This window comes from Haemaphysalis longicornis, unplaced genomic scaffold (assembly GCF_048455015.1).
Source record: "Haemaphysalis longicornis isolate Haplotype H1 unplaced genomic scaffold, Haemaphysalis longicornis Haplotype H1 scaffold_1, whole genome shotgun sequence".
Lineage (NCBI taxonomy): Eukaryota > Metazoa > Arthropoda > Arachnida > Ixodida > Ixodidae > Haemaphysalis > Haemaphysalis longicornis.
In genome coordinates this window covers 141586577-141601836 of record NW_027526203.1, presented here as the reverse complement: position 1 = coordinate 141601836, position 15260 = coordinate 141586577, and the positions used below count along the sequence as shown (strand labels likewise).

At 47.9% G+C, this 15260-nt stretch overlaps 1 protein-coding gene across 1 annotated transcript in view; it reads left to right on the top strand.

The window, feature by feature from the left end:
• Positions 1-15260, top strand: part of LOC144137183 (peroxiredoxin-6-like) — a 62241-nt gene that overhangs the window by 34511 nt on the left and 12470 nt on the right. Inside the window, exons 3-4 of the mRNA XM_077669452.1 lie at positions 7986-8129; positions 10248-10321. Of these exons, the coding sequence (XP_077525578.1) occupies positions 7986-8129; positions 10248-10321 (218 nt within the window). The remainder of the gene's footprint in view (positions 1-7985; positions 8130-10247; positions 10322-15260) is intronic.

Here is a 15260-nt window from a genome sequence, read left to right as displayed (position 1 = left end):
ATGAAGCGTTTTCTATGGCTACTTTGATACCAGAAGTCTAGAAGGGCATTTAACGAGAAGGCCAAACAATCTTGGTGCTTGTTCCAAACGAATCCCAAGACCCGTGAGAAGCTGACCATGGGGCATTCAACTTGGCTCTCTGCACATCCTCTCCCGCAGTGTGCATTAATTCCTGCTCCACTTCCGTACCGTCATCCTCGCAAGATTCATGGCTTCGAGTGCTTGACGAACGAAGTCTTCTGCCTCGTGTTAATACTCTGTTCCAGTGATAATATCAGCGGCTTAGAGGCTTGCTGCAGTCGTTTTTCTCGTCTCGGGATGAACGTCCGCCTCCGACAAGTGATGACGCAAAGTTGCGGCGAGAATAAACGGGCTCCTTGTCGCTCCAAAAGGCACCCTCGTCATTTTCCAGACCTCCATCGGTGGGCTTGCGTTTGTCTTCGTTGGCGTATGCTTATACCAAAGAATCGCAGAGCATCACAATCCTCGTGGCGCCCCGAAATTTGCAGGAACACCTTTTGAGTGCCAGCCGTGATGCCGATGTGATAAATCCTGAAGTTCAGCAGTACCTTCAGAAGATTCGGATTCAAATTGCGTCCTGCCTCCACACCCAGTAAGGGAGGCACACTGTGCATGACTGGACGAGGCATCAAACACGACTCTAATTTTAGTTGTAAGGCTACAAGACTTGAAGACTGCTCGATCCAGCATGTAGTACAATCGGTGTTCAGGCTTGAGGTTAGCCTCTGCAGGAACTTGAGGTTAGCCTTTGCAGGAAATCCTTGCTGAAGGTACAGACCTGTTGCCTCATCATACTTGGCCATCCTCCGTTCATCATTCATCAGCTTCTTAATGAGGAGTACCAAACGCTTCTTTGCTACAGCTTCGTTGTCGGCGAAATCGACGCTCACCTGCTTTCAGGGCAGTCCTACCTCGTAGCGTCCGTCAACGAGCTAGATGGATGATGCATATTCCTCGACAAGATCGTTTTCTTCATTTTGTTGGGCGACTGGCCGGTAATGCCTGTACACTCGAGCTCCCAAAACGACATCAGTTCGGCGGAGAAGCTGCGCGTTTCTCCACATACGTGGGTCTGGAGAGCCCCAGCAGTCGAGCTGCAGGCAATTGAGCTGCTCCGGGGAATTGATCCCTGCAGTGTCCCTCCAAACTCAATATTGATTGTGACCAGAACTTCGTGCTGTTTCTGCACGTCTTCATTCACGAGGGTTCAGTAACAGCTCGAATGAGAATGTCGATTCCAGCCCTCGTTAATTTGGCTAGGGGCATGGTGCCATCTCCAAGTTCAGTTATATATCTTCGCCTTGGCTTTTATGAGCGGCATGCTCAGGAAGAATCACATTTTCAGGGTAGATCCCTGATATTTCTAGAGCTTCGACAGAATCCTCCATTCGGTTGTATTGGCTCCGGATCCAGAGTCGCACTGGCTTGAGTTTTTCCTTGGTGATGTTTCCTGCTCCTGCAAAGGCGTATTTCGTTACATTGTCTTCACCAAGAACTTCCAGCTGCAGTTCGCGAGAAATTTCTTTGGTCATAAAAGTCCGCAACCTCCATCACAAAGGAGGGGGCTAGTGTTCTTTGCTAATGTCCTTCTGCCCAGACTTGAGCTGCTTGGAGAAGCACGGAAGGCACCTTGTCGTTTTTATTCCCGATTGCAGAGTGCAGTTCTATTGCTGTGTTGTCACTTTTCATCCACCGACGGTCACACACTTGAGGCAGGTGCATTTTGCCACAATTCTTGCAGTTGACGCGTTTGTTGTGGCACTGCTTCGAAGCATAGCACAGCAGAAGCATCTACCGGAATCACGGAGGGTCTTCTTTCCTTCCAGAGAAAGTGGTGCTTGACATTCATTCATTGAGTGGTTCTTCGCTGCACAGAATGTGCATGGATCAATGTTACGGGACCTAACTACTGAAAACAGGGAAGCCACAGACGCTTCTGAACCTTTCGTCTTTTCATTTTCGAAACGAGGTTTCATACTGGTGTTCTTTCGCTCTCGCCGACCAACTTGCAATGGTTTTTCTCTACTTTCCACTCCGGTTTTAAAGAAATCAAGCAAGCTCTCTATGCGCAAGCCGCTGTCTTCCTTGTTTTCGGAACGACACCTGTGATATTCGACGACAAGTTTGCTTGGCAGAATTCGCAGCAACGCGGAGCTAAGCATCGCTCCGTAGCTTTCTTTCTTCACACCCAGAGCAGTGAGAGTCGACATATTGCGCTGCAAGTGATCGTAGAGCTGACATAGGCTGTTAACCTCATTTTCACTTCGTGTGGTAGACAAGCCTAGTAACTGCGTGAGATGTTCCTGGATAAGTACATACGAGTGCCAAAACGCCACTCCGAAACGTGCAGCCAACGAGTGGCCAAAACGTGCCAAACGAGTGGCCAAAACGTGCAATTTTAGTGATGGCGGCATAGTTGGCTCCTGTTACTTGTACCCCGGCTACCACCGATGCAGCTTTCCCAGTCACAGCTGTCTGTAGGTACAAGAACTTCTCCGGGTTAGACAGATCTTCGTTGCCGTAAGGTGGGATTGAGACGACGGAGAAAACCCGTCTTTCTGGCCCGTGGAGCCCGCTCACGTGACGACGTGACTCCGCCCCTCGAAGGGGATCGCCCACTGGATGGTCCGGAAAAGAAAATGTCGCCGCATCTTTTCGGGTTCCCGAAGCCGTTCTCCGCGGCGAATGGAACCTGTTTTGGGCACTGCTGCCACGTGGTTTTAGGTTGTAGCAGGTGCGAGGGCGGCTTTTTCAACCCCGGTGAGGTCGGCACGTGACGTAGTGACAGGTACTGGTGCCCCTTGGAATGCTGTTGTCGGGAGATGACGGGGAAGCGCGCCTTGGAACTTGGGGTTCTGTGGGCGACCAAGAGCCGTCTCATATCCTCCGCGCTGTCGTGCGTTAGTCACTCTGCACGTGTGGATCCGCCGTCAGGTTGCACCAACCCCTGATGTTTTACTGACGTCACATATCCGTCACCACAGCGGGCCTCCTCGTCCGTCGTGAGAATCCCGCTCCAACTGCTCCCAGAACGGCTGCCGCTTAGTGGCAGCGTGGCTAAACCGTTGTGACGCGAGCTTCGGCAACTTCAGCTTCAAACTCTCAGAGCTCCGGTTCCCGTCGGGAGGCGCCAACGTTGCTTCGCTCTCCATTTTTATTTTTTCTCTTTGTGCTTATTGGCCCTTCTGGCCGAGCCTCGCGATGCAATGGCCGATCGCGTTATCGTATGCGATGGTGCGAGCGTAGTCCTCCTCGGCTTCTTGTTCTAACACAAGTGGCTCAATGGCTATGGCAGGCTACTGCCATAGCTTTGCTGGTGCGGGTGTTGTTCCCAACATTTTTTGTGTTTTTTTGTGAGGGGGAGAACACGGAAAGGAAAGGAATTGGCTCAATGGCCGAATCCGCCTCGTTTAGTTCTATTTTTAGGGCACTAAGTGTAGCCGTTAAAACGTTGAGGGTATTTTCTTCCACGTGCCTTTCAAGCGTTGAATCCGCTTCCAAACAAGTTTTCTCACCTTAGCTCGTGCGCTCTTTTATGCTTGAGCCGGTCCATAGCCCCGCTGTGGCTGTAAGCTTTGTAGGGTTCTTCGACTTCGTTGGGATGGCGTCTACAGACTTCGTACGTGTGCGCGTCAGAGTCAACTCGTGGTTCATTTCCAAGGCTCTTTGCCGTCACCACGTCCTTGGATTGGTCATCTTGTCGCCGCCCGATAGCCTTGTTGTTACGCGGTAACCGTTGTTACTTTCCCGCGCTTTTGGAACTAAAATAAAGTAACTTTGTAAGACGCCACATAGAGCGAGAGCACACTCTGGCGAGGAACAAAGCAGCACCAGATTTATTACGATAGTGGTGCTGCTTACTAAGCGAGCTAGAGGCAACCAGTGTTGCCAGATAGTTAGATGAAAGAAGCTGAAGTTGGGGCTTTCTACACGGTCTTTCGAAAAGTCACTTTTAACCTCTATTCTTACGCGCAGTAATGTGATAGCACAATACCAACACATACACAGCGAGGTGGATCACACTTTAATCGAAATTGTCACAGATATAAAGCTGCGAGAAAGCCTATTTGTTCTAAATGTATACAGCATTCTGAGGGAAAAAAGACTCTGGTCCTCTCCTTTCCCCAATCCATGGAGTTCTGCGTGCAGCGGGTAAGCAACCCATAGTCACCTAAGAGGATTTTAACGCACAGCCCCCCACTTGGGACTACCCCATGCAGAGTCACGACAAAAGGGCGTCGACTGTGGGAAGCTGCAAGAAGTGAACACTTCCCATTACATACTGACCCCCTCTATCCCACTCGGCAGGAAAACATCATCTGACCTAACATTCACCAAATACATAACAGGACAGGTTAGATGGGATAACACTGGACAGAACTTCAATAGTGACCATAGGCTCATCCAACTCCAGGTACCCACATACCTAAAATCTCCCCAAAAAGGGGCAACACGTTTATCGACTGGATCCTCTTTCGTTAAATAACACAGGACACTACACCTACACTAGGAACACACTTAATGGGAGGAAGAGCTACACAGCAGGGTCCCAAACCCCAACAAAATCGTAAAACCAGACCCACGCCTTCCGCCGCTAGACTCAAGGCTGTTAAACCTAATGAAGGCTAATGACAGCCTTAAAAACAGACTGACCCTCCACAAACACAGCCGCTGCCTGCTAACAAAAATAGTTCACGTTAATCTGGAGGCAGAAAATTAAGCATTCAGACTGTAATCTAAAAACTCGAATTCGGTATGTGATTCCGTAAATCACAATTTCAGCCCCAAAGGACTTGGGATATCTTACGTACCCTTCTTTATCCTACATAGACAAAATCGGCTTACTGCCAAACGGTGGCCCATTTGGTACACACCTACCCGAGACACGACATGCACTCACCACATATTTACACAAGCACCTACAACAAGGGGAGGCTAACACCGTCTTAGATGCACCTTTTACAGAAGCCGGGGTCAAGGCTTTCACTTATAGACTAAACACCAGACCGGCCCCCGGCCCTGAGCACATTACTAATGAGATTCTCTGGAAGTTCGATGATGCATCGATCCGTGGAATAACGGTCCTTTTTAATGGATGTTTGAGCATGGGAAACGGTCACACACCCATCATCTCAGACCCATCTCATAACATCGTGCCTGGGGAAACTACAAGAGCATGTTGTTTTGACACGACTCACGGAACGCGCCGAAGAGACTAAGCTATTCCGTCACACCATGCTAGGATTTCGCCCTCACTTATGCACACAGAAGGTTATGCGGCATGTATAGCATCACATTTAGACCCGGCATTCACGCTAAAGCATACAACTAAGGTTATCCTCGGTTTACATACCTCCAAAGGCTTCGAAACTGTGGGACACTCGGTCATAATAGAAATGATAAACAAGAACTGCTTGGGAGTGCGCACGTACAACTACATTACATCATTCCTCAATCGCATCCCATTAAGCTGGGTAGCAGGAAGCCTGCAAGGGTCGGTATTGTCAGCTTTGCTGTTTAGCCTTGCCATGAGGCACCTGCCGGCCTTAAGGACAACGCCTACCTACATCATTCCATTTATACAGCCGACATCACCCAGTGGATGGCTCCAGGTTCCTACGGCGAAATTGTGGAAGCACTGCAATGAGCGACTCACACCGTTGAGGAGTACGCCGCCATGCGTAGCTTATCGTGTTCCCCCAAACGTCACAGCTTCATATTTACAAACCACATCATAAAAACCCACCGATGTTGAAACTAACCACATAATCAGGGGCCAGAATTCCCACAGTTCACTCTATCAAGGTCTTTGACCTCCGCCCAAATGCTAATTACCGGCATACTGATCCACTGAGAGAACCGAGAAGGGGGTCTAATAAACCACCCTGCTCGACTCGAGATTGCGACAAGGCACAGGGGCATCAAGTAGTCCATGCAACCACATTAAATAGGACAGGCTTTCGTCATTTCACGCGTCACATATGCATTGCCTTTCCTCACCCTGCGAAAGGCGGAGCAGGGGGGGCTGGATAGCGTCATACGTACGGTACACACGTGAGCGGTCGGCATCCCTCAACAGTGCACGCATCAACTGCGAACCTACTGCACTTCGGGATACACAATACCCTCTCCGAACTTATAGAAGCACAGTGAATCGCACAGCTAGAGAGACTCTCTCGCAGCTCTTCCGGTCGCACCTCTCCAGGACCTCGTAACATTACACATTTTTTCATAGACACAGCGTAAGTGTTGTTTCTTAACGCTGTGGCTGCAAGAGCAGTCACAAACGTCCACCGTGTTGTGGAAAGTGTGCATAAATAAACAAGCGCTGCAGCAAGGATAAAACTTTTGGTTCACACGACACTGCTCTAAAACCGACAATACTTGTGGATGTATCAGCATACTAGAACCTCTTCCATGAGCACACGGCTGCGGTGGCATTCCACATACATAGTTTACGCCAGCCGCTTAACTGGCGCACTTTCTTTTAACGGTGTCGTTCCCGCGAATGCCGCACACAGTACGTCTCCTGACGTTTGTCTTCACTCCCAAGAATTCATGGTACGCTGAATGTTTGCCACTCAAGTTACCATGCTTTATAAAAAAAATAGTGTTTACTTGCGCTTCCAATGCATGATTTGGGGGCCGCATGCCACTTTTCAAGCTTTTTCATCACTGTCCGAAGCATCACGTTTTCGGGTCGTTTGTAAAGGGACAGTTTCGCGCCATTCCTAGAGTGATTTGTGCACTGCGGCACGCAGCACTCGGGCATCGTGAATGACCGCAAAATACTAGAGGGGAACGAGCACAGACCTAACAACGACATACGCCCCAAGCATATGGTTACCGGTTGCAGGTGTCAGAATAACGGCAACACTGCCGCCAAGGCCACGTTGGCGGAACCTGTCCTTTCAAGAACTGACACCACCCTAAGCGGGGGCGCTCGCACCGGGACTCAATGACCGTCGTTCCAAATTGGTTGGTTTCTGACCGGACTTGTGCCTGACGTACTTCTTTTTCAGGTGATAGTAATCGTTTCGCGAAATGTTTGGCATGACTCGAGATACAGGGTCACGTAAGTGACAGTGTCATTTATGCCAGTTGGCCCGTATAACTTCGGCCCGTGTCGCGTCAGACAAGCCAAAACACGCCCGACCGCTGTGTTATGCAGCGTCGGCCACCATAGCGTCGTACGCAGTGCTTCTAAGTTTAGGTGTTCGTATATAACTGTCATTCGTTACCCCACCGTACGTACTGCTTGAAAAATAAGTATCACTCCATTCAAGCACAAACAGCTCGTTCTCGAGGCACATAATCTCGGTTTAATATGCGTTGAATTGTGTCGGTCGGAGCAAATCGCGAACAGCACCTTATAATACGTCATAAGTTCGCTGCAGGGAAGTATCTGGTGAGTGGCATGCCTATTCCCTTTTTTTATTATGTAGCATGATTTTACTAAAGTTGGCGTTCTTTGCTTTATTTTAAAACGATACATCTTACAGTCACACATTTGGCGAAATCATGCAAGAGTACGGAAAGACGGGAATAATTATAAAATTCAACTTCGGTGTCAAAAAAAAAACCATTCTTGAAACAGCGATAAGCAGTTAAACACAGGCCTTGTTATATTCCACAGCCTGATTTCATGTGCCCTCCTCTTTAAAAACTGCAATGAGGCCTTTTGTCCTTCTCGAAATATCAATGCATTTGGTGGCAAATGCCGCAACAGTATTACGAAGCTGTTGGGTGATTCTCGATCCAGGCCACCATATGGTACCTATTCCACCAGAAACCCGAAACGTGATATCCTGGTTGTACGATGCCCATGGGCCAGGACAATTTACCCTTCCCAGTAATGGTTCCAAGCGGGCTGCACCCACCTGCCGCACATCCTTACACCACAACATTCTTGGGACACCCGCTTTGCACGCCGCGATACGAAGGAAACGTGCTCCCACGCGCAGGACATCATCGCGTTCAACGACCTGCGCATGACGGACTTGCCGTTTCCGATCATCTCGGACGAGACGCGCGACCTGGCCGTGCAGCTGGGGATGCTGGACCCCATCGACAAGGACAGCGAGGGGATACCGCTCACCTGCAGGGCGGTGCGTAGCGCCCGTATACCCCCCAAGTTCAGTGCCTGGCCGCCTAGTGGCTGCAACTGCCCGAAGAAAAGGATGCTTACCATGGGTAGCTTCGCGACTCTACTTGAGCAGTCCACGAGGGGTGCTCTCGTAGCTGACGTTACAAGAATGGCGTCAGTAAACAAAGCGGTGCATATGGTCCTAGGGTGTGCATACGAGACTTAAAGGGACACTGAAGTGAATTTGTCAAGCTCCTGTTTTTGCTTGCACTGCCTGGCTCAATTAAACACACTTTTCATTATTTATCCGGGTGATCAGGCGGTATTTATTTTATAAAGCCCGAAAGAAGGAAAGTTACCCTGCGTGGTTTGCGGCAGCCACACCAAATAACAGCAGTGACGTCAATAAAAGGTGCTACGTGGTTGGACAATGTGCACTATTAGAATTCAAATGAGTTGATATTCTCGATATCTCAGTAATCGCCATACCGCACTTCTGCCATGTTGACGGCTGTAAAATGCCTCAGATAAGCCTACCAGGACGGCGTGGAATCGTAGCAGTCATAGCCGAGGTGTACGCAGTGAATGAACGCCCTCCGCATCACCGCAAATGCTCAAATGCGATGCGCTTTTCCCTTACCTCTGGAGCTTGCCTTGCTCGGGCCTGTATCGTAAGAGTCGTGTTCGCACAAGGCCAACGGTCGGCTGATTCGGGGCTGTGCTTGTAAGCAGTCGGGGCTAATGGCAACACCACGCCAATGAGAAATCGCCAGCGCGTCAGTGTCAGACCCCTCGTGTCAGTGTCAGACCCCTGTGTCAGGCTTCAGACCCATCGGCCATGATCCAGCGCTGCCAGGTTCGGAAATATAAAGCATATAATGTACACCCAGTTCATATTTTTTAGCATGTCAAGCAGCTTAGATGACTATTTCTTGTTTCATGTCTAGCGACGGCATTCCTTACACGAAAAAGCGCTCGCAGATTAATGTTGGTGCTGCTGACCGCTGTGATTGTTCACCCAGCGTAAAAGAGTGCTTCCTGCACCCTGGTTTTACGCTTTATGGTAAAAGTTTCGTTGATTTTATTTCTTTAGTACTTATATTGGTTTCGAAGACTCCTCTCCCACCTTCAATTGGCCTTAGATTTTTCTACTAGCGTACCAGTTAGCGAAGCGTGGCATGTGCGCTTGTTTGGAGCTACTTGGACTTAGAGCTTCATACATTCTACAAACTAAACAAAAGCATATTCCTCCAAGGGGAAATCATATCGTGGCTTAGTTTCAGCTGAGCGAACGAAGTGCGACGACCCGCCGGTGGCCGGCCGACTAAACGCTGGGCCGACTGATTCTGTCGGGCGGTCGGTGAGACCGCCAGTAGCGCCGTCAATCCAAGCCGTCATTTTTCGGCGTGATGCGAAATCATCGAAATCGGCAAAGAGGATGCAGGGAGGAGGACACCGTTTTTGAACTGATTTTTTTACTGAATAAAGTCGCGTAAACGCAGCGAGAGTGGTCGAAACATGGCCTAGAGACTCCAGGCTACAATTTGCGCTAGTAATCTCGCCATGTTTAAAATTACTTCAGTGTCCCTTTAATGGAGTACTTTTTGTTAGCTCTGACGAGCCTGAAGGGGCCGCAGGGAAATACTTCGATGAGTGTCTTACTGCTATTATGCAAGTATTGCGGTTTCTGGGGCCTTTGCAGACGTTTTGTATGTGTTTGCGGCAGGAGTTATCGTAGCCTCGAAGGCCTTCCCTCGTCCCAATATAATGTCTGCTTATAAACAGCCACGATACCTGTAAGATGGCATACCTCTTTAGGGCTGATTTAAAAAATTAAACCAAGTGAGAAGGTACACTTTGACATTAATCAAATCAGCTCACTCTGAACTAACGTAATAGTACCGTTTCGAATCTATCAGGCAAAGCTCATACTAAGGCAACGTGATAGCTTTTTTCTGTTTCTTTCGTGGTCATTGTTGTGCTTTCATTTCTTGGCCAGAATCGGAAAATTTTCCCTTCAATCCCGAAAGCTTCAAAGCTACCGCCACACACGCAGCGATCTTTTCAAATGTTCCGCGAAAAACTCTAGCCTCTGGTGCTGCTCTGCAGTGCGCATTTATAATTGTCTTCTCTTTCAAAGGTGTTTATCATCGGACCTGACAAGAAATTGAAGCTCTCCATGCTGTACCCAGCGACCTCTGGACGCAACTTTCCGTAAGTCGTCCTGTTTTGAGTCTGACTAGGTTTGCTATGCAAGCAATACCTTCAAAATAAGACATCAAGATTTAATATTTACGTGAAATTTTTAGGAAGGTCATAGGGAAAACTGAACGTGTTGGCCCCTGTGCATTTTCTTCTATATTTGAGGCTCACATGAATCCGGGGTGTTTCGCTTCATTTGTCGAATCCGTCATTCTCTCTGAAAGCTCTTACCTCGAATATTTTGTTCTGAATTTCCTGAATTTCCTACTTCGTCAGTCATGCTTGATGAGCGTGTCTCAGAATCCAGAAGAAACCCTCGCCGAAAAAAAAGTACGCTGGGCAAAAAATTTGCTGATTTCTAAAGGAATTCATGCGAATTCCCGCCATCTCTTTGCGAACCCGACAAAAAGCTACCAGGGTCCCATCATCAGCCCAATTATCCTTTAAATTCAGCGCGAGGGCCAGTATCGCTTCCCATTCTTGTTGTCCCCTGTACTCGCTAGGCGCTGATCAATACGAACGAGCAATTTAATCGCCTCCAAAGACAAACTACAATTGTGATAACGTTGCCTTACTAGCGCAGGCCGTATTTCAAAAATATAATTGCCATTTGGAAACGAGTTCTAGCACTAGTAGTCTCCGTGCGTATTGAACCAACTTAAAAAAAAAAAAAGAAAGTCTGTACAAAATAAATTGAAATGGCTGTGAGAGCAAAGGGTATTTGCTTTCTCCGCAGTTAAATTGAAATGTTGCGCTAATTTCAGTGACAAAATGCCTCACGTATCACGCGCACCACAGTAGGAGGCTCCAGAAAATAAGATGATTGCGAGTTGTTCCCCCTTAGCGGTAAAAGTGCCGCTTTGGTATGCACTGGAGCAAACGGAGCGCTTCAAACGCTCCTGCCAACAGCACCGCTTACGACTATCGTGGGTACCACCTATAGAAACAAGTTTTCTTGCTCGCACGGCATTCTCTGCCAGCGTGACCCCGATTTAGAGGCCTGACAATCCTACATAATAATGCTTCCCGCAACGCACTTTCTTAGTCGCACGGCATTCTTTTGCACTGGGACCTCGACTGGGATGCGTAACACCAATAGAAGTGGCGTATTTGGCACTCGCGGGCACAGCACGCGGACAGTCCAAAATGGCTGTGCAGTACCCGACTACAGCCAGCTTGCTAAGCCAGCGTGAACGGCGGGCTAAGCTCAGCCTTACAGTTTTGACAGCAGACTGTTGTTGGTCATGCCTTTTCGTAAGGCTGCTGAAGGGGGTGCGTCACGCATGGGTGGAAGCAGGTTGTCATAACCGCTAGCGTCTTTCCAGAAGCCGCAGAAACCGAGAGGGCGCAGTGGTCTCGCAGGAGCTAGAGTTCCTGTATATGCTCCCTACGGGAGCATATACAGGACGGGAGCATATACAGGATCCATATACAGGATATATATATGCTCCCGTAGGGAGCATATACTGGAACTCTAGCAGGAGCGAGTTACTCGCCCTACCGCTGGGGAAGGGAGGCGGGGCGCCTCCCGCCGCTGACGTTTGGCTACCGATTATACTTTGCGCGAACCGCGAAGATAGCGCGGCGTCGGTGCTTCGTCATACGGAACGTCCGTTGACGTTTCAGCCGACACAAGGGAACCACAGCTCCTGCTTTCCAGGAGATTTCACATTGGGTGTAACTGGGTTTCATTTTTTAAACTAAGTATTAACAGCTGTTTCATTCATCATTATCATCATCATTTATTTTACCCTTAAGGCCCCCTTGCGGGGTACTACATAATGTCATAAGAAGGAGAGTAATACAGAGAACAATTCACGCATACCTACGTGTAAAGAAACTATGGACAGGCATGTAAAATTCTGCAAAGTAAAGGGTTTTTTAGTGTTGTTTCGGTTTTTCGCTGCGATTCAAAATGGCATGATTTTCAGTTTTAGAAACCGAGTAAATGTCGGGCTAATTAACTGCCGTAGCTCCTTGTGTAAGATAATAGAAACCTATGTAACACGTACCAATCACGATAGCAAATGTGTCTTGAACTATTCATTACTCAAACTAAAGTTCTCTGCTTCGGTATACCACTTGCTTATTCAGTGCCTTTCCATTCCATCGAAGCAAGCTGCGCAGTCATTCCCCATCATGTAGGGTGCGGGACAATCCAGGCCACTTTATTACCATGGGAACGTTTATATCCGTCTGTATCACAGGTAATTAGAGGGGCGGAAATAATAAAAATATTATGAAGCCCTTGCTCCACGAACCTGTTCCAGCAGCCTTAGCAAGTGCGAAACCAACCCCAGTGAAATTCATTTTATAAACCCATTTACCATCTATGACAAAACTATCATCCAAAGAGATTTTGGTTTGGGTAATTAGCTAAACAGTATACTAGAGAGAGAAATAATTATTTATTGGAGAGTTTAGCTCCAACCCAAACAGGAGCTGTCTACTCCAGGCATTGGAGTATACAAAAGGTACAATACTTGCCCTAAGGAACCACAAGGGGTTAGATTAAGTACATTGAGACAGCAGCGGTCCTTACAGCAGTGGAATAAAGTTAAAAAAAAAAACAAGAGAACTATACACATCTATATACAGACGACATCCACGACGCGACACAGATAGTTTCGCCAATATACATAACACCCTTGTGTGTTTCCACACCCATTTCAGAGCGTTTCAGAGGAAAGTGCACTTATTTAATAGTGTATACTAAATCGCTCACTGAACGCTACCATGTTTAGTTTAGCGAATGCGTGTGGGCAGCGCCTAGGTCAACACTACAAAAATATAAATCATCCTGCTCGTTCCAATAAGTTGTGTTCAATGCCCAGAAGCCAATAGATGCAATTATAGAGAGATTAAAACGTAGGACCCGCTGCGTGCTGCGTGCCGCGTATCACGCAAGTGCAGGACGAGCAGCCCTAAGAAGGCTTCACGTTAATACGCCTTACTGAGGGACCGTTGATAAGGTAGTGATGCAACAGTACTGTTGTGGCAGTGATTCGTGAGTATAAGTACGCAACTGTTTAGGTACGTGTGGCTCGCTGATAGCACATAATTTGCCGTTGTGTCTCAACGAACATCATCATCGTCATCATAATCATCATCAGCCTATTTAATTCCACTGCAGGACGAAGGCCTCTCCTATTGACCTCCACCCGCTCCTGTCCTGCGCTGCCCGACTACATTCTTTGCCTCCGGATTTCCTTATTTCGTCCCTCCATCGTGTTAATGGCCTTCCCCTTCTTGGAGACCCGTATAATCGGTATCCACTCTGTTACCCTGGGGGTCCACCGGTTGTCACTTCATCTCAATACATGGCCAGCCCAAGTGCACCTCTTCTCCTTAATTCCAACTATGGTACCTTCTACTCGAGCACGAGGTCGCGGGTTCGTTTCCCGGCCGCGGCGGCCGCTTTTCTGATGGAGGCGAAAAGCAAAAACGCCCGTGTGTACGAGATTTCGGCGCACGATAAAGATCCCCAGGTGGTCAAAATTAATCCGGAGCCCTCCACTACGGCGCGCCTCATCGCCTGCGTTGCGTCGGCGCGTTAAACCCCACAATCAATCAATCAATTACCTTCTACTCGAGTTGGCTCCTTCATCCGGGATTCTCGTTTCCTGCCCCTCAGTGTTACGCCCATCATTATCGCTACATGGCTCAGTGTGCGAACCTGAGTTTTCTTTCCTGTTGTTTAGTAAGGCGGCAAATTTCCGCTCCGTATGTCATCCCCGGTAGGACGCATTGGTTGAATAATTTTCTTTTTAGGGAAATAGGTACCTTACTTTTCATTACGTGAGAGTGTTTGCGGAGTGCACCCTAAGCCATTCCTATTCCGCGCAGGATGTTTTTCTTGTGGTTGGGATCAGCACTGACCACCGGTACACGGTAGCTGTATTCTTCTACTTGCTATACTGTTTTGTTACCTTTGCTGAAGAGGGCACATTCAGCATGTTTATTTCTCATTACATTGGATGTATTCATATTCATTTTTAGCCCCACTGCGAAGCTTTCTGATTTTAGATCTTGAATCACTTTATGCAGTTGTTCTGCCGATTCACTAAGCAACACTATGCTGTCTTCAAATCTCCAATGACTCAAGTATTCCCCGTTTATTGGTAAACCTGCGTTTTCCCAGTCAAGCTTCCTGAATACCCCCTCCAGACATGCTGTGAAGAAGTTTGGTGACATGATATCTTCCTACCGCACTCTCTTTTGGGTCGGGAGCTTTTCGCTTTGCTTGTGGAGGGTTATCCATCCCATACATTCCACAAATATGTCGTCTAGGAGTCCCATATGGGTATCTTCTATTCCTTTTTTCTTTAACCATTCAAACACTGCTCCGGTATTTATTGAATCAAGCTTTTTTTATAGTATATAATGTCATGCGAATAAGTTTATTGTCCTCTGCAGATTTTTCTATTACTTGATTGATGGCCGAGATGTGATCCATGGTAGAGTAGCCTTTTCTAAACACAGCCTTTTCTTTCGGTTGTTGAAAATCCAAGCAGTCGCATATGCGTTTGACTATTACCTTGGTAAACAGCTTCTAAACAACTGACACTAGGCAGATGAGTCTAATTTTTAAGATCTCTGTAATCTCCTTTCTTGTGAATCAGAACTATTGTGGACGTTTCCAGGCTATTGGTAATTTTAAAGTCCTTAAGAACTGGTCGGTTTACGGGAAGCGCAAGCTCGATCCAGAGCGGACGTTCTGGGTCAGTCATGCTCCTCGTCTTCGCCGAAGTCAAGAGACATTGCTACACAGGCTGTGTCTTGGAGTAGCATTGACTCGGAAGTATCTTCACACAATCGGGCGATAGGACAGCCCAGACTGCCTTCTGTGCGGTTGTCCTGAGACTATCCAACATTTGCTTAGTGCTTGTCCAAAGTACTCGAGTGAGCGAATGAACCTTGAGACAGCTTTACTACGCTTGGACACTCGCCC